At 38.4% G+C, this 20,983-nt stretch overlaps 2 protein-coding genes across 4 annotated transcripts in view; both read right to left on the reverse strand.

Moving 5' to 3' along the window:
- Window positions 1–7,496, reverse strand: part of LOC139971344 (steroid hormone receptor ERR1-like) — a 36,692-nt gene extending 29,196 nt beyond the window's left edge. The window contains exon 1 of one of the 2 annotated variants that reach the window (XM_071977702.1): window positions 7,292–7,496. The gene's annotated coding sequence lies outside the window, so the exon portion shown is untranslated. Of the gene's footprint in view, window positions 1–3,842; window positions 3,867–7,291 lie in introns of those variants that run through there. The other variant, XM_071977703.1, reaches the window with a different exon arrangement.
- A 6,679-nt stretch (window positions 7,497–14,175) lies between these two features.
- Window positions 14,176–20,983, reverse strand: part of LOC139971345 (estrogen-related receptor gamma-like) — a 29,352-nt gene continuing 22,544 nt past the window's right edge. For both annotated transcript variants that reach the window (XM_071977705.1, XM_071977706.1), the window contains one exon: window positions 14,176–19,888. In XM_071977705.1, the coding sequence (XP_071833806.1) occupies window positions 19,599–19,888 (290 nt within the window). In that variant the 3' untranslated portion in view covers window positions 14,176–19,598. The remainder of the gene's footprint in view (window positions 19,889–20,983) is intronic.

The raw sequence follows: 20,983 nt of genomic DNA on the forward strand, positions 1-20,983 counted from the left end.
AACAAATCTTGAATGCCCGCTAAAAATAATACCCAATAAAAAATACCGACCCAGTACGTACAGAAACGTATAACAAAGTATAATTGTGTAGATAAACGTAGAGTATACATCTACGCGGAGTTATACGCGAGCCGTACTGTGGTCAATATAAACCAAACACTTCAATCATTCACTATCCATCTACACATTGTTCTTTGTCACAAAGTAACTCTTCACTGCTTCATGATTGCATCTTTCTCATGCCCACATGTTGTCAATGATAACAGCTAATGTGTTTATCCTACTAGAAACTACTGTATATGCATGCCAACCAATACACTGCAAATGTACTGTAAAGTAATTAACCTAGTTCCTTGTGTAATTTTGGACCAATCACATGTTGTTTGGTTCTATCAAGTACTGTATGGAAAAAGTCCTGTTCAACTTTACTGGGGTCTGTTCCACTAAATGCGACATTGGGGTTGGTCTATGTATGAGTTGCCAAAGAGTACAAAGGTCAAGTTTTGTTGCATTGAATGTGTGCAAGCACGCAATGCCGGAAGAGATTGCCTGGGCTGTACAGTACAGTGTACACGCGCAGTAAAGGTAAATGGAAAGCAGTTGATCAATACTTTCTCTGGCAGGAATTGTAACAAATTTTCAACAAACTTTACACTCCAACACATCAAGACGGTCTATGGGAATGTCTTCCAAATGATAAAATTACAGAAGAATACTGTACATGAATTTTGTCCTCCCTTTCATTAGTTTGAAAATGTTACTGAGAAAGGAGTCCTCTGGTTTCCCTGAGTACCCGTTCCCATCACTACAAGATATGTCCACTTTCATCTTGTACGTCTTTGTACATGTATGTCATTTAGAACACAGGTATCTAGATAAACTGTACTACTAGAGAGTCACTCTACAATACAAATTTGGCAAGGATTCTAGGCGGTTGCGTGCAGGCGCGTAGCCAGGAATTTGCCAAGGGAGGGGCGAAACTGTCGATTCGGCATTGTAAACTATCTAAGCGTAGCGCCACCATGGTTGGCGCGAAGCGTACAAGAAAATTTTGGCTGAAAATGCCTCCCAGATCGCTGGAAATGGCACTTCCCAGGCCTTGTAAGTTGCATCTTAGCATTTTCTCTTTTGAAAATACTAGCGATATCATCAAAACATTATAAAAAAATATTTAAAAAATGCTCAAGGGGGGGGCGGCTGCCCCCTTCGCCCCCCCCCCCTTGGCTACGCGCCTGGTTGCATGGTCCAATAATAACCTTATTAAAAGAAATTCCAATCACCAAACTATTACATGTTATGATGTATCTTTCACCCCATAAACATACTTGGTGTTATGATCACGCCACACAAATGTGGACGTGAGGTACAATTGCACCACAACTCCAAGGCTAGGCTAGACTTAAAGTCTCAATGTGTGTCTGCCAAATTTTAACTTCAACCTTTGCAGCTTACTGCCCTTAAAGCTCAGTGAAAATAACACTGTTCTATGCAATTTTCATATGAACAATCATTATTTTTATTGAGTTATCTGTCGTTAAACCTTTTGAGCTGAATAAAATTTGCCAGATTTGTTAGCGAGATTCCGTAGATTCTACAAACTTCAACCTAAATTTGCAACCTCTGAACTAGTGTTCAACCGATTAACCTAATCGGAATCGGAATCGGTACGAATATTGCATAATCGGTACATAATCGGAATCGGTAAAAATTACGTGGAATACCAGTTATGTCATACCTATTATTCAAAAACATATGGAAGGTGAAAATATCATTATTCAAAAACATATGGAAGTTGAAAATATCAACTGATGTTTTTGGTTTGTTCTTTTACTACGAAATATTAAAAAATGCACCCCCTATACCTCTTTCACAGTGTATACTTTCATCAAATTAGGCTGTCAGGGTCGCCGATTTTGCTTCCCTCGTGGTTATTGACTTCATATTTCTTGGCACAGCAAGCATAGCAGCAACAGCAATTTCGCGAATTCACGAATTTGCTGGACAGGGTAGGAAATAAGCGGGGGCGACGGGTGATTCGCCCTCGCAAGTGCTAAAAAGCCCTCCTAAAGTACAATTACGAGTGCGAAAAAGAAAAATGAAATATAAGAAAATCGCCCTCGTTATATCAGGTGTCTGTGTAAAATTAATTGTGACATGCGTTTGATTTAGCTAGGAATTGCAGTTGCAGCGCGAATCGCGCAAACAGTTTTCACATCCCGCATCAAATTTGAAGCAGTGCGAGAGGGTCGCGCACAATCACCGGGAACTTCCCGTGGTAAATTACGGCCTGCAGTAGCAGCGAAAATAACCTAAAATCCTCACAAATCTCCGACCACATAGTAGCCTTACTTCACACTAAATCAACTGCATGGAAATCTAAACTTGCCATCTGTTTATTCGCTCTAGTTGTGTCGCAAATATAAACTACAAATATCCACGGAAACTGCAATCTTCGACCACATGTTAGCCTAACAACCACACTAAGTCAATGGGAAATGTAGCCTAACCATTGGTTTGCAAAAAAAAAAAAAAATTGCGTAGCTTAGTGTACAACTTTCAATTTGCTGGAAATCGGCATTTGTTTGGAAGGTAATGTAAGTGATACAGTATGTCTTATAGAGGGAATGTTATATTTTATATTGGAGTAGTTTCTAGTTGTTATTATTTCTTTACATCAATCTGGTATTACATTTTAGAGTAATTTTAAACAAGTTACGATGGTACAATTTGCTTTTCAGTTTGATTGGCCTAAGCTTACACATTCTAATTGAACCTGAATGGAGTTTTATAGGTAACGAATAGGTATGTTTAACTTCAAGTTCGTAACATTTCTATTTGTTCATAAACGGTATCATACTGAAAGTAAGTACAAAATAATGTCGGAATGAAGGCAATATGTCATTAAAATTTACACTTTGGTAACGATTGAAGATGGATGGTTTGTTTGAGATCCTTTTTGAGATGGATATTTAGAGTAACTATTCTTAGCCCATTTCAAGCCATTAACAGGTGACATTCACGTCGAGGTGGTTAGGCCATTCGCTTAGCACAGTGCTGACTAGGTAGGATGTCATATCTCCGTATTTTGGAAATAAAAAAAATTAAAAAAAAAAAACTTTTTTTTCTTTCCGAGAAACTCCAGAGGTAATTTGGTACATACAAAATGATACCTTAGAGCCTTGTATAACAACGAAGCAAAAGGAAACAGGGGAAATCACAACAATAATTGTTTCTGTCAAACTTTATTGCCGATTTCGTATAAACGGGATATTTTCTCATTTTCAAATAATCGGAATCGGAATCGGTACGATTATGAAAAAAATAATCGGTAATCGGTATTTTCTGTTATGCATAATCGGTTGAACACTACTCTGAACAACAGATCATGCACCAATCAAATCTCTCTGTTCTGTTTACAACCCTTAGGCCTAGGACTTAGTTTCACTTTCGTGGCTAGCCTGTGTTAGGTCTCTTGAATAGTATCTTTCTTTCGGTCTTTCCGATGTAGCTTGCGAAAATGTGTCATTTCCCTCCACTGCAAGGAATAAACAGGTGTTTTGAGACGTTTCCTCAGTAAAATTGGGTAATAAAAGTGTGATAATCTCATTCAAAATATGCTGAACATATGCTGAATGATTTACACATTTGAAGTTTTTCGATAAATCTGGGGAAGCTCATGCAATATGCGCAAACTATGCGCTCATCATCAAAATTTCTTATTTTAGCCCTTAATAAGGTAACCCCTAATTACAAGCCCACTATATACCATTTAAATAATGAGATGTTCCTCTTTTCAGAGAAGACAATGAAATATTTCAAAATAATCACCTAAGGCCACTAACCTGTGTTCAGTGTCCTTGAAACAAAGGTTGTGAAAACAAAGGGATAATGATGTTCATAGGTGTCAGTAGACCTTTCAGAAATTCTTCAATCATGCAAACCACATTTTCAGGAGTAATTCATTCAATGGGGCATTACACACTGAGGATTGAAAGGTTGTAGAGTTACACAGTTTACAAGTGACCAAACCCTTTCATAGATCACTAAAAAGCATAATTTTACATGCTCCTGAGCCATGGCAAGAACCATTGTGAATTGTGTAACCATCTTCTTATCTGCCATTTCAGCCAACTGCACTAGATACACAATGGCAAATTATTTATACATAGTACCTACATATTTTTTCCGCCATCAATTTAAAGTAAAACCCACAGTTCCAAGGAATTAAATGGCAAAAATATAAAAGAACCCTATTTAACACAGGACAAACTAAAACGAATGACAGCGATGACCGAATGACAATTGACTTTGTACAGGATTAATACAGTACAGGATATCATTCGCGAATGACAGCGAATGACAACGAATAACAACGAAGGACGGTGGTGAGTGGAGATAGAATGATTAACGGAGTGGAGTAAATGCGGTTATTGGTTTTCTGCGCAAAAATGATTTGAGGAAAATTGCATGTTACGTGGTTGCAAGGGGGGGGGATAAAAACAATAACAATAATTTTTTTACAGTAACAAATTTTATCAATTCCCCAAAGTTCACGGGGCAAAACCTCACAGGGCAAGTCAAACATCTTGCTCAAGAATTTCCGAAAACACCGGTCACAGTCGCAAAATGTCAACTCGGATTTTTGCGATTTTAACCCCGATTTTTGGGGAAAATTTTCCGCCAGGGGGGCGCCCCTTGTCCCCCCTTCCCTACGCAACTGTAACAGAGTAGCTCCATAACTGGCGCAAATTTTCTCCTTTTCCAGTCCCTTTTGCACCCCCCCCCTAAAAAAAAAACCTTTTTTTTTCCATAGAAATGTCCAATATAAGGACTCTTCCTGAAATTTTTAGCCGTTTCAAGATAGTATTGTTAGTTTCTAACAATTAATATCGGGAAAATGACGTTATATTTACTTTTTAAAATCAGACTTACAATTTCGCTTACTATAAGGTGCGTTTGTATCTTGTCCGGCATACTTTTTTAGTTCTGTAAGCCACGCACTTCGCGTCCACTCGGTTTGCGTGGCTGTAATATACCCACGAAGTCTGAACTGTGATATCCGGTTGAAGCAAATGTCTGTGCTATCATTCACTGTCATTCGTTTTAGTCAACGCAAATTTTTAGTGTGTACAACATATTGTCATTCGTTATGTGTAACGCAATTGTCATTCGTTTTAGTAACACCCTTTAATACTACTGGACCATGTACAGTATCCAAACAAAAATTTCCCACTAGCATAGAGAGCAATACTCAATACAGTATATACTAAATATTTTGCAAAACTTACATAGGTCAAAGACTACCATTCACAACACTGGGTATGTACCATCATAATTTCGGTCTAACAAATGCTTCAATCGCATGTGATTAAAACATAGCATTTGAAAAGAAGCAAAGGGATTGAATTTTCAGACAATAACAGAAATATTTCTCATTGGCATCGAGTAGTGTAATATCTTCTTTGACAATGGTTTTTTAGATTTGTCAAAATGAGTGGTAGGCTACCGGTACTGTAGGCTAACTAAGTTATTAGTGGTAACTGTCAGTGGTCCATGTAAGGCTGATTTTCACTTGTTGAGGTAGCTTCGACACCTTACGTAAAGATTTCAGAGTCTGAGCGGGAAAATACACTTGTAATTAAATAGGGAGAAAGAGTTCGGTCACTGGTTCAAGTTTTGTTTTATCCTTTTTGATATAAGTACACACTCCAAGAAGATAAGGAGGATTTACAGATCTATGTTAGATTACAAGATTCCTAGCAATATACAGTATGTCTAGATGAGTCTGGGACTACAATAATAACAGACTTTCAAGTTATACTGTACTCCAGACCAAATGCACATAAATCACAAATAGGCACACACAAGCATGCATGACCTGATTGGTCAAAATTGTGCAGTAGCAACTGCATAAATTAAGAAAGCAGACTGGATAGATCAAATATAAGTGCATTAAGTGTGAGCATGTATCTTCTTGACAAACAGATGATAGGCTATGCGTTCTACTCCAATAATAATAACAACTTCAACCTGAAGCTGGCAAAATGCCAGGATTTTAAGCAAAGACATCCGTACAGCTTATAACAGTAGATCTAAAGCAGTAGAAAATTATATAAATCATATGTATGGAAATAGCTCACAGAAAGAAAATATTGTTGTCAGTAACATAGGGAAGGAACGAAAATACATCTCACATTCCGCTTAAGCCAAAAATACTTAAGATGTATGGTGGTGTACGGTAACTTTGCATGTCCCCTAAATTCACGTAGTACTGTGCTTTGCGTATGTAGCTGCACTGATACACACTGTACAGTAGTTGCGGTGCTCGTAAGTAAAATTGTAAGTGCTTTCTCAACCACAACTTTATGCTACAAAGCCTTAACAGAAACGGGCAAAATTGCCACTATAAACACCAGACATCAAGTTTGTATACTGAGACACTTTCGCGGATTATTTAACCTATTTAGAAGAATTACACACTTACTGTAACTTCAATGTATGCGCAAAGGTTAGGGAATTTTTCCCTTGCTTTGAGTAGTTTGATTCCCAACCTTTACAAGTATAATTCTTTCTCTTTCTGGCAGAGTCTGGTAAAACTATCGATTATCACTTAAAAAAACATTCATGCCCTTACTATCACAAATTTAAAGCATACCATAAAGTCATAAGGCTACAACATGTAGGGTGCACATGCACATGGTGCACATGCAGTCACCACTAACTAAAAGTTGGTGCTAATGTAAGATGATGAGTTTTCCTAGGCAATAGACCCAGTAGGCTAACTTCAGGTCTAACCTAGTCTAACTTTTAGGCCTTACGTAGGCCAGTTTTAAATAGGATAGGCCTAACAGAATTTTGAATATGTTATGTTATGGTGTTAAGCTGAAGAAAACACATCTTCATGTATGATAGCCTACATATAGACCTTGGCCTAGGTACCGTTGAAAGTTTGTGAATCAGTTAAGGGTCGCATAGGGTCATGTGCCGAGAGATTTACTAAAATAAATATGAATAAACGATATAGGCCTAGGCTAAGCCTATGACTATACTACGTTTCAACACTTTTTCGTGTATTTAGGCTAGCCGTACCAGGTGCAATGGTATTAGGCCTAGTACTAGTACTAGCAGTAAACATAGGATATTATTGATACTAACATTCATATCAATGATATTACTGTTAGTGTTACTGTGTTAGCGTTGCTGGTTGGTATTGACTATGTTTTTTTACTGAATAGGAAATACATGAACTTGGACTTAAGCTTGTTACACGTAATCTTCCAAGTTTGTTTACCTAAACATCTGTAGGACAGCTTGGCCCAAGTCGCTCATGCATGAACAAAATTACCAGTATAATTTTCAGACAGCCATTGGTAAGTCCAAAATCGAATATGACCTTCACACAGTGCGACATGTACCTAGCAAGGTCGTACTTTATTTTCCTCCATGCAGTACCCGGAGTACTATACAGTTACATACAGAGCTAAGTTACGCAGTCAACCTGCAACTCTCGCGCAGTGCTCAAGACAAAAATAGATTAACCTGAAGTTCAACTCGGCACACATTTGTATGTGTTCTATGTGGTAGATGATAGTATGTTTTCAAATGATTAGTACATGCATGTTCTAGCCTTGGCACATTGTGCCCACCTCATATCGCATGCGGAACTGTAATGGTGAGTTTGTGTTCAATAATGAAGAGTGAAGGCGGTTTTGTGTAGCACTACAACACGGCGATAAGGTTGACGTACCATTGGGGGAGTGGTTGGGGGAGGTGTGGGAGAAAGGTGGTGTGCGTTAGGGTGTGTTTGTGTAAACAAACTAGGGACTTCAAACGTGGGTGAGTGTGTGCTTGAGCACAGGGACTTGCACAGGGACGAAGGGTGTAGTTGCAGGTTCGTTAAATACAACTCTCGTGTAGGGGGTCTTGGGGTGCTCAGAAGACAACTTTAAAGTTCACTTAAGGTCAAATGGTGCATTCTGATGTTTATTTAGACCATGAGTTTGGTCTTTAATTAGGTCTAAACGCAAGATTGTGCTAATAACTACCCAGGGAGCCCGACCCCTCTTACGCACGCAACTGTTTGAGCATGAGATATGTAGTGATGCCATGACATTTACCGTGATATGGTCAAAGGTAGCAGGTCAAAGGTGAAAAACCTAGGCGAGGACGTGAGAGGTGCATCAGAAGACGTCAGAGCCCATATAGTGTCGCAGTGGATCAACGGTAACTTGATGTGAAAGGGTGACAAGCCTCCACGAAAGCAAAAACCAATTGTCAGAGAGAACAAATACTAAGAGAAAAGGGAGGGCGACCGGGTGTATCAACAGCCAGCTCGCACACCAATACCTTCGTAATGATCGTACGATTGAGTCTCGACCTCGATCAGCAATTGACTTCATGGACGTGGGATCGGGAGATGGGGGTGGGGGTGGTTTGTATTGCACCCGTGCCTCATGTATGAACAGTAGAGTGGCCTTTTGCTTGAGTCCCCGCTAATTGTCGTCCAATTTATGCGATTCTTGGCGATATTATAGTGTAGATATATAGATAGAAAAGAAAATTACCAAGAGTATGTTTGATCGACAGATTTAACGAAAAACAACCATCAGCTTTAAGAACTTGAGATTGAAGCAATTTTCCTTAAGGACACACAATCCCAATCATCCTCTTCACCATTACGACAGAGATTATTATGATTAAACGACTTCTTCCACCCCACCCCACCCATCCCCTCCCTCCCACCCATTCTCCAAAAAAAAACCTAGGAAAATCTTTCTCCGCTTGGGAGATTTCCTCGATTAAAATTCGTGTCTGGAGCTGTCGTTTATGCGAAGTCATAGCGCCAGTGACTAGGATCTGAGACCATTTACTTCCTCTTTGCTATGTACTTTTCATATTTCCATGGTGAGTACGTGTTGGCATTGAAACCAATACTATCATGAGGTCATGTTAAGGGCAATATTTTCCATACAGCATTTGAAAACCCATTGCCATTAAAAAATATTATCATTGTAATGAGTAACTTAATAAATGAAAACAGAAGAAATCAGGCATAATGATCGATGATGTCATATTTAGACTTGATCAAGTCTCCAACCTCAGAGTGTGTGTGTGTGTGAAGGAACACTTACATCTGTGATACCTCCTAAATGGTGTACGATTTTTCTTTGCTGTTCAATTAGGACGTTGTTCATGATATTTATCTCTGACAAATAGGCCAAAAGTGATAGTAGCGATTGCGTGTCGGATTTTAAAAATAGTCAATTTCAAAACAAAACTTTCTCCATGTGAGCTTCCTCTCCTGGGCCTGTGGCTTTGGTCAGGCGCGGCGGAACGGGAAAATTATTGGGGGGTTAATGTGTGGAGACTATCTAAGCGGAGCGCCACCATCGGTTGGCCCGGAGCGTACAAGAAAATTTTGGGTTTTTCAAACCCCCAGATGGCCGGAAACGGCACTTCCCGAGTGTTTTATGCTGCGAATACCTAGCCCTAAAATATGGGTCCCAAGCCTGCAATTTCTCAGATTGCACGTAAAAATCTGTAAAAACATTGTAATTTGTATATTCGATGGTGTTTTAAGAGAGTAGCTATTACTCGTAGTGTACTCGCAAAGACGTTTTTGAGTGTAGTAAATTACTACTTGCCCATAAATGCAATAATTAAATAAATGTCATAAGAAAAAACAGAAAGCATTTCTTAATGTCAACAAATGGGTAATTCCAAAACCATATGCAGTTGCCAATAAATTTCTATGAACCAAGAACTTTCACGAATGCATGTACCCTATACAGTACAGGTGAAATGCTAATATTGTGTTTTTGTTCGTTTAATAATTGATTGCGTTTAAACATAGAGCCATGTTCCACGCCTTGCGTGTACTCGTAGTGTAAACGCAAATTTTGATGAGTGTAGCGTTTAGCTTATTACACTCTTATTTAAAACACTAATATTCGATGAGGCATGATACAGACAATCAATGTGGTCTATAGCCAGGGGACGGGCCGAGCAAGGGCGTAGGAACCGGGGGGGGGGGGCTGGGGGGGCGCAAGCCCCCCCAGTGAAAAATGTGGAGGGGCGGAAGTATCATTCCGCCCCCCCCCCGCTTCGCAAGTCAGAAAACCCCTTTTTCATTTCCAAATGAGAAAAAAAATCTCATTTGGAGCACCAAATTGCATCTAAGGCCTGGTGAAAATACAAAATTAAGTTTACAAAATGGAGTGGGTGTTGAAGTGTGCTATATTGCACCAAATTGCATCTGAGGCTACCTGGAAATGCAAAAAATTCCAAAGGGGAGGGGGACACCCCCTCCCCTTAGACCCCTCCCCCAGGCCGGCCATCAGTCTTCAGCCCCCCCCCACTCAAAAGTACCTTCCTACGCCACTGGGGGCGAGAGTCCCCCAGCATTTAGTAAAATTATTACACCTATATAGTATACGTGTGCATCGGACAGATCGACAAGTATGCATTGAAAAATGGGCGTTTCGGAGCCTTGGTAAATACTGGGGGGGCTTATCATGCATTTGCCCCCTCAACTTTTTCATTGGGGGGGGGGCTGAGCCCCCCCCCCCAAGCCCCCCGGTTCCGCCGCCACTGGTTTTGGTCATTAATGTTTCAGTATTTGGTTGCTGAGATATCCATCAAAAACAATATCAATATCCAATAAAAATTAAATTCTAAGTTTTTTTTACAATGACCCTTCAAATTAGCGTCATAATGATGTCATTCTATATTACTTGAAAAACTTGGAAAGTGGCGCTATTTTTTATTAAACCTTATCTAAACAATGTTTTAATTATTTAGATGGATCTTATGAGTTTTCTAGGTGCGTTTTTATAGGAGAATAGTTCCACGTTGGGGTCATGTATGTTCAGTGGACATGGGCTGCACGCATATCGGTCGCAAAAAGTGTTTCGACCCTCATGCAGCTCTGGCCATTGGCAAAGATTCACGCACGCCACATAGGACGCTTTTGTTCGACCTCTGACCAACCGACCCTCCACGCATCCTCCCGGGTTCGTTTACGACAACCAGGGAGACATGGCGCGGGATCCTAGGCCACAAAAAACACCATACCCAGGCGCGTATCCAGGGGGATGTTGGGGGCGCGCGCCCCCCGGGTAGGAAAAAGAGGAGAGAAAAAAAGAGAGAAGAAAAAAGGGAAAGAGAGGGGGGGGGGGAAGAGGAGGAAGGAGAGGAAGGAAGGGAAAAGAAAAAGAAGAAAGAGAAAAGGGAGAAAAAGGAGGGAACAGAAGAAAAACGCCAAGACACCGGGAAGAGAAAGAGGAAGAGTGACATAATTACAGCGCTGATCCCTATTATATACACAGGGTAGCCAGTGAGGGATCGAGGATTTCGGAAGGGGCGTGCGCCTCAACCTACACCTTACACCGACAACTCCATTTTTGACGGTTCCATTTTTCCTCTCTCACTAATGTATATATATATATATAAATATATATATATATATACATATATATATATATATATATATATATATATATATATATATATATATATATATATATATATATATATATATATATATATATATATATATATATATATACTATATATAGTATATCATGACGCGCGTGTGTGTATGGACGCCTTAAACAATTGTAAAATTGTGCTATGAAACCAACTGTGGCTGGTCTTGAACTCGACCGAGTCGTCGGGGAACATGACGCATTTCGGTATTAGCCCAGGATCTATATGCGAACTGCACTTGACATATGTCCTTCGATGCAACACTGTCATCCAGAGATAAAAAAATGTTATACAACGCGAACTGAATGCTAATTGTTACCCCACCCCTAGTACCGTTGTAACTCATACAATGAATCTAAAAATAAAATAAAAAATTCCGCATGCGATTTGAGAATTGAGCACATTTCCTGTGAATATCATGTAGTGGATCCAAAGGTGTATCATTGCCGGCAGGGGGTGGGGCGTGGGGGCGGACGCACACATCACTTCTTGAGATTGTTCCCACCTGTATGAAAACGTGCGCCCCACAACCCTATACGCCCACCCCTCTAATCGCTTCCCGATGAGTTACGAAACCAGACCCATCATATACAAAAGTCTACTTGGATTATTAGTCCCCTGATTTTTTCTGCAGATGCCCATGCATTTCCCCAAACTAAATTTGTAAGCCATGAGATTTAAATCTTAAGGAGGTTTGGGAGCATCATTGGGTCTGGGAAGTGTTATTTCCGGTGATATTGGAGGTATATTTGCCAAACATTTCTTGTACGCTACGCGCAAACCCATGATCGCGCTCCGCTTAGATAGCATCAGACAACAGACACGCGTCCCCACCATTATCCAAGACTGATCTGCGCCCATGCACCAGTAAATTAACTTTGTCTGAATTTTCGAAATTCCCCTGACCAACATTCCTAAACATTCTTCCCTCTTCTCGTGCAATTTGACCGGTCTGTTAGGGGTTGAAAGAGGTTTTCTGTATAAGCTGTCCAGAAATTGTGTGCAACATTATGGGTATGTTTTGAAGTGAATTTATTTCACGAGAAGTGTGAATTTTCAAATTCTGAACGAATAATGGGCTTAAAACTTTGAAAAGTGGGGCTGACGGGTATTGAGGGCCGCGACGTAGAATCATCTACAAAAGCAATGATCCACAGAAGATGCGATGAGGTCGAACATGATGTGTGACTGGTGACAATCTTCAAAAAGGTTATGGATGGAAAAACAAAATATTGGGAAAAATACTTGGTTTACTCAGGCAAAAGTGAACATCTAGTTGGTCATTTTCAAGCCCGAGACGTGCCATTTCCGGTGATCTGGGGGGGGGGGGGTGTCAAAACCAGAAATCAGTTTTCTTGTACGCTGCGCGCCAACCGATGGTGGCGCTCCGCTTAGATAGTCATTCGCGCCCCCCGGGTTAGAAAATCCTGGATACGCCCTGACTACCTACAGCCGTGGTATTATCCCCTCCGACCTGTCTCGAACCCTAACACGGATTACTCGATTAGCTGTGCAAGGTCTTTCGCTTACACCGTCGCGCTAATCAACACGACTGCTGGAAAATTAACTTCAATATCAGTACTTTTAAAGATTCGACCGACGAAATTGTCAGTTAATGAAAAATAATTTGGTTCTTAAACTGTCAGTTGGAATCGAACTCGGAACAGACTACTCATGTTTGTTCGTTGATTCGCTGAGCTATCTATGGACACTGAAACGTGTGACATTGATTTGAAGAAGCAAACTGCAAAATCACCTGAAAACGTCTGAGAAAATGAATCCTCTTTGCATTCCGGATCACAAGTTCCAGTATTTGATTGTTTTCCAACAAACCTCTATGATGTCACTCTCTTTACCCTTTGAGAATACCATTTCAAAGAAAGGAATTCCCCAAAGTTCTTTTCTACAGACTGTTACTTGACAAAATAAAGGTACCCTTCTTGCAATAATATCTTTACAAGGTTTTTCACAATTTGACATCTCATGACCCCAAATGACCTTTGACCTACACCAAAACTATAGGCTTCTTGCACTCAATGTGGTTCATATAATATTAAATACGAGATCTACCTAAGCTCACCTTCTTGAGATATCATGTTTACAAGGTTTTCACAATTTGACCTCTGACGACCCAAATGACCTCCACCAAAATAATATGCTTCTTGAACTCAATGTGGTACTTCTACACAGCAAATATGAGGTCTGCCCAAGCTTTCGTGAAATATTGTGTTTTCAAATTTTGACCCCAAATGACATTTGACCTCCACCAAAAATGATAGGCTTCTTGTACTCAATGTGGTTCATATACATATTGAATATGTGATCTGCTAAAGCTTACCTTCTTGAGATTTTGTGTTTACAAAGTTTTCACAATTTAACCCCTGGTGACCCTAAGTTACCTTTGACCTGCACAAAAACAATAGGCTTCTTGTTCTCAATGTGGTACTTCTACACAACTTATATGAAAATTGGTCAGACCTTCCCTTCTTCAGATATCGTGTTTACAAGCTGGGCGTCACAAACGCACACACAAGCATACATACACCATCATGAATGCAAAGGTTACAATCATCATTGAAACCAAGCTAAATTATGGGGCCAATACTTATGACCTAGATTAAAGAACATAATATTACTGCGTGTCTCTTACTGCGTATCTCTTATATATACAGAAAAGAAGAAAGCATCAACTTTTGCAAAGTTAGTTTATTTATTTCACTGTGTATCAAATATCTCTCATACTAGAATCTGACATGACGTACTCTTCATAAAATATCCCTGCTTCACATTAAAAACCTTTCCCACATCTACATCGACTGGCAAAAAAAAATGCATGTTGTTTGAAAAGATTTAAAACAAAGCTCATATCTGTACATTTCACAAATGTCATTAGTCACCATTCACTGTGGAAGTGAACAATCACCGTATAAAGTACACAACATCCTCAAATCCCCCATTGTACAAGAATAATTCAAAAGGTTTTACTCAACAATCAAATCATGTATAGCAAATGTGTACCACCAGTGGCGTAGGAAGTTACTTTTGAGTGAGGGGGCTGAAGACTGATGGCCGGCCTGGGGGAGGGGTCTAAGGGGAGGTGTCCCCCTCCCCTTTGGAAATTTTTTGCATTTCTAGGTGGCTTTAGATGCAATTTGGTGCAATATAGCACTGCACTTCAAACACCCACTCCATTTTGTAAATAATTTTGCACTTTCACCTGGCCTTAGATGCAATTTGGTGCTCCAAATGAGATTTTTTTTCTCATTTGGAAATGAAAAAGGGGTTTTCTGACTTGCGAAGCGGGGGGCGGAATGATACTTCTGCCCCACCATATTTTTCACTGGGGGGCCCCCAGCCCCCCCGGTTCCTACGCCCTTGTGTACCACCCCACTACCCCCCCCCCCCCCCCCCCCCGGTTCCAACTTCCTCCCACACCTCCGAATAAATTGATAAAAATAAAGCACAGTGCATTTTCTAGATCTTTAAACTGGGAAAAGATCGACTTAAAACAAGGAAATGTTGAAACTGCATTAGGAAAGCAACTGATTATGACTGACTGTTTTGTAACAAGGGCAGTGATAATAAAACTGACCAAAACCACATTCATAATTTCACTTTTGAATGTGAAGAAAAAAAAACCAAAGTTAGTTTTTCAATGCTACTTTTCTTTTTTGTTTCTATTCTTTTTACAATGCTGAGTGTTAGTTTGCTATTAATATATGTTAATTTAATTAAGATGTGTAATGGTCTTATGTACAAAGAATCCTTTCACCACAGAACCTCGTGTGGGAAAGTACCACCCGTACCATGCACATGCACAGCTTCTGCATATACTACATGAGCTTCTATCATGACACATTGAATGTCAAAAATTATTCCCTCCTTGAACCTAGGACCAAAGGGGTTACTTTATGCCAACCGTGCTTTTTCAGTTTCTGGTCCCAAATTGTGGAATTCCCTCCCAAACCATTTAAAATGTATACCTAATAAATCACTTTTCAAATCTAAACTAAAAACCTACCTCTAATGCTAAACATTTTTCAATTTGATTTGTAATGATATTTCATTGTTGCATTATTATTTTTGCTTTTCTTTCTATTCATATTTATATGTATGGCGCTTTTGACAACTATTTTGTTTATAATTAGCGCATTATAAATCTTAGTTATTATTATTATTATTAAGAAACAGACCATTTTGTGACAACATCCTTCGTCAGAGATGGAGCAACAGAATTGTTCACAAGACATTGATCACAGTTGAAAGCAGCAGGTTGTATTTCATAGCTATCACTTTAAAAGTCTGCACCTACTTACCCCAAAATTCAACACTTTTGGAACTCACATAAAATATGTATTTATTGCTCTGCTCAAACGTGATCATGCAGTTTCTCTCTCTCTCTCTCTCTTTCAAGATGGTGTAATCAGTTGGCACTTAGCCTCATAATTTGATGGCAATAACCATCACATCGCCATTTATGTTGATCATACTGGTGTTGGTACAGCAATCTATAAACACTACTACCACAAAACATTATAGGACAGCGCCCTCTATTGAAATGCTGGAGGGTCCCATTGGTGGTAGTGGCAACCTAACTTTCTTAATTTTAGATTAAGAGGTATCTAACTATCGGTGAACATTACATGACCTCGTTAACGCAGGGGCAATGTTATACATCTGGTTTTAGGGGGGTGCCCAATGTTTTTCTAGGGGAACAGGCATGACCTATTTTCTAATAAAATTTGGGGGGCCTGACAGATATTTGGAGGGAGGGAGGGCCCCTGTGTTAACAGCATATCGACAAAGTACAACGCAGCGTTAAATGGAGAACAATGATCTTGTCGTTAAGATACTACAGGAGATGATTTAGAATTTTGATTGAAATATCATAAAATTACCCGGGATTGGTCAAAAACAATAAAAGAAAATCATATTACAAATAGATTGAAAAAGTGATTGAACATGTATAGTGCAACTCTATCCTTACCTAATTCTAGACCAGTAATAAAATCCTTGGAAGTATTACTCAACCCTGTATAGATTTCTCAATAGCAACAAGATATTCTCAATAAATTATATTACAATTATTTCATCAACTGCCCTTTTCTTCTCTTATAACAAATTCTATGTAAACAAAGTCAATTAAAATTCATACCATAATCATAATGCAGGTGTATTAAAATATATTCACTTCTCTGCAAATGTCAGGGAAATAGAGGGAAAAAAGGAAAGAAAGGAAAAAATGGTCACACAATATGTGTAGTTTTAGTAAGTTTTACACCCTATGGCAAACAGATTAACGCAATATTAACATTTGGTTTTTTTTTTTTTTCCATTTTTTTCTCTGAATATTTTGTAAGTTTTCATAATAAACACTGTATATAAACCTTTCATTTGTCAAAATTATATTTTTTAATAAAATAATGAAAGGCGCTGAAAGAGACTAATGCTTTAATAAGTATGAACAAAATAATGTACACTAGGTCTATATAAGTTGAATTTTTAGCATCAATTCAAACTTTTTATGTTAATAAGTAACAAGTGGTCAACCATGAAAACAAAGCCCTGCTACGGTAACATATTTTGTTCATATTAAAGCTTTTAAAACTCTTTTGATCATCGTATTTCGGTTCACGGATTTTTATAGTAGAAGATTTCTATACACCCTGTTAAAGTTCACTTTCAAAGAGCATTGTTTTTCCTCTTTTTCCCACTTATTAATTTTGGTTTAAACAGTTTACTTTGTAAAATATTAATCTACATATATATATTCATATATTTCTGTTTGCATTTGTAATGAATACAACATATCATCTTCATAATAATATGTACAGAGAGCTGTTTAAGGTGTGTGGTGTCCCCATAAGACTTGGTCTTTACACTATCATCCCCCACCCACCACCAATACCTCACCAACTCCCCTCCCCCAGACTTCATCCCTGCTAGTCTATCATACTGACACTAAAAGAAAACCATAAATTTTCTAACATTCAATACTCATTATGCAATAGCCAACACTACTAATTATTGAGATCATCAGTACACTCATTATTCCATAGCAACACTACTGATTATTTATAAGATCAGTATACTGATTATTCAATAGCCAACACTACTGATTATTTAGATGACAAGGTGTACTGATTTTGTGATAGCCATTACTACTGAATGTTAAGATCATCAGTATGAGTGATTTTAATAGCCAATCCTAAGAATTATTGAGATCACCAGTACACTCATTATTCCATAGCCAACACTACTGATTATTTAGAAGATTAGTATACTGATAATTCAATAGCCAATACTACTGATAATGTGTGTGGAGTAGCCAACACTACCAATAATTGAGATCATCAGTACCCTCAATATTCCATGGCCAACACTACTGATTATTTAGATGACAAGGTGTATTGATTTTGTGATAGCCATTACTACTGAATATTAAGATCATCAATTGAGTGTTTGGAATAGCCAACACTACCAATTATTGAGATCATCAGTGTATTGATTATTCAATAGCCAACACTACTGATTATTTAGATGACAAGGTGTACTGTTTTTTTCATAGCCATTACTACTGATTATTAAGATCATCAGTATGAGTGATTTTAATAGCCAATCCTACCAATTATTGATATCATCAGTATATTGATTATTCAATAGCCAACACTGATTATTTAGAAGATTAGTATACTGATAATTCAATAGCCAACAATACTAATTATTGAGATCATCAGTACACTCATTATTCCATAGCCAACACTACTGATTATTTAGAAGATCAGTATCAACTGATTATTAACTAGCCAATACTACTGACAATTTAGATCATCACTTGAGTGTTTGGAATAGCCACTCCTACCAATTATTGAGATCATCAGTATACTGATTATTCAATAGCCAACACTGATTATTTAGATGATTAATATACTGATTATTCAATAAGTGCTACTGATTATTTAGATGATCGGTAGTACTGATTATTAAACAGCCAATGCTACTGATTAACTTAGATGATCGTTCAGTACAGATTTTGATAAGCTAATACTACCGATTATGATAGCAAGTAATACTGATTATTGAAAGCTATTACTAATGAGTTTTGTTAACCAGCATAGTTCTAGATGACTGACAGCCAGCACTGCCAATGATTGACAGCCAGTGATTATCAATAGCGAGCACTACCGGTTATCGAGAACAACTTTTACCGGGTACTGGCTAACTAATGAATATTTATAGCCACTACTACAAACTGATTATTAGATAACCAGCAGATATTGATAATATCCAAAGAATGGTTGTTATCGGTCAGACAGTCAGATATTATCTAGTAATTTATTAGATATTATACACCAAATGATTTATGGTACATATGGTGAAAACCACTAAACTTGAAAAGCATAATAAATCTGTTTACCTCAATCTTCAATTTTACCACTGAGTCAAAATAAACCACTTGTATCATGTTAAGTAAATAATGTTTATGCAGACTCACCATATGTATACAATAAAAGTTGAAAGGTCAATAAGCCACTGTCACCATGGGCGATATCCTTGTTAACAAATCACATAGCTAAGAAAGCGATATTGTGGACTGTAAACCAGATTTCATTCCTGGCAATTTATCATTGTTTTGATTGTTTTTTGACCTTGTAACCTGATCATAGGTATGTGTGTGTGTGTTTCTTCTTTCTCTGAAGTAAGTACAATTTCAAACATTGTACACACTACTGTTTGTAAATTACAGAACAATGGAAGAGTCGTCTGTGTGCCTTCATTCATGACCAAATGAAGGTCAAAATGGAAAAGCTCTGGTAACGCAGGTTGTACATAAAATCTCCCACAAAATCTATTTATCTTACCATTACAACACATGTCAGCTGATGGTTAGTGATAACTTCTTGGTAATCTGGTTGATGCCAAAAGGGAAATCTTTCCAGAGTTGCTTTCTTCAGAGAAAGAACCTTTCTCTTCTTTTGTTCTTCTCCACATTTACCAACCTTTCCTTCCCAAAATTACCTCTCTGGACGACGTTACAGCTGGCTCCTGGATCCGTCACCTCGGAGGGGGGTGAACTTTGACCCGACGTGACCCTAGAGACGATTGGTCGATCAGTCCTGGCTGAGATTCTGTGAAAGCGATGAGGTAGCTTGCGAGTGCGTGGTACACTGAAGCATCTCCTTAAAGAGCTGTTGGATCGGCACGCTTCTCTCTTCCGAGTATCTCGACACGTGTTCGACCGACTCTATGGCTAGCTGCCTGAGAAGAGGCAGGACGGTCAGTAGACGACACATTCGCCTCGAGTCCCCCGGGTAATCCTTAAAGATATGGTGGTATAAGGCATCGTAGAGGTTATTCTGCAGATGTCTCAAGTTGTTGGCTTCTTCGATTCTTGAGGCTTCTAAGAGAGGCATTCAAAGAGAAATCGTGAAAGGAAGCTTTGACCATTTGCTTAAGGATATGACATCTGGGATAAGATATTGGTTTAAAAGGTGGACACATGCAGTACCGGAAAGCCAAGACATTAAAGGGAGGCAAAGCAGGGACACTTGATAGACGCATCACATACATTTTGGCATTCCTCCTTCTGTGATAAATTTACCGTAAAATTAAAATATTTTCAATATGATATTAAAAGGTAGTTTTCTAGAATGGTCAAATAAGAAGTCATTTTTTGGTCAAAATTATAATCTATCACAATCTTATCTACCTAGCACCATACATATTAAAATCTGGAGAAATCCTTCTTTTTATTCTAACTGCCAGTATTTTAGACAAATATCCAAGAATGGGGAGAAGACTGTAAGCAAACTGCTAAACTATTGCAAAGGGCCTGTGTAGGTAAATGTAAAAGTTTTGATCCTAGCAGGATCCGATTTTGTCCCTCAAAAAGATCCTGCTAGGATCGATACGTCAGGCCCTCCAACACGCGAGCCATATTAGACCCTTTTAATACCAGTGGTGTGTTTCAATATGTCTGTCTAACTTGATTGTATATCATAGAGATGAGACCTGGAGCTCTATATCTATTGTAACAATTACAGTCCATGTCATGTATAAAATTCTAATTTTACAGATACTGTAAATGCAGGTAATTCAAATTCAAATTAATTATTAATTGATTTGTTAATGACCAAACTAAGGCACTTCCCAACATTTATATTTCAATACAAACTGCTATCACTAGCTGTTCGATAACGATTTCAATGACATTCTCACAAATCTGTCGACCAAGACAATTTCTGATACATCAAAATGAGACATGTTGCAAGCCCAAACAAACAACGACACAATGTTTTCAGGGTTACCTGAAAGATGTTATAAATCAACAGATTTAGAACTTGATATTACTTGATGAACGGACAACAAAATTTAACGGCGATTGAATGTATACATTATAATTGCATCTGGACATCCTTACAGTCGTTTAGTCAACAACCATTTAAGTAGAAGACAAGAAACAAACGATAAAGACAAAAAAGATGGAGTATAATAT

The sequence above is a fragment of the Apostichopus japonicus genome, chromosome 8, assembly GCF_037975245.1.
Source record: "Apostichopus japonicus isolate 1M-3 chromosome 8, ASM3797524v1, whole genome shotgun sequence".
Classification (NCBI taxonomy): Eukaryota; Metazoa; Echinodermata; class Holothuroidea; order Aspidochirotida; family Stichopodidae; genus Apostichopus; species Apostichopus japonicus.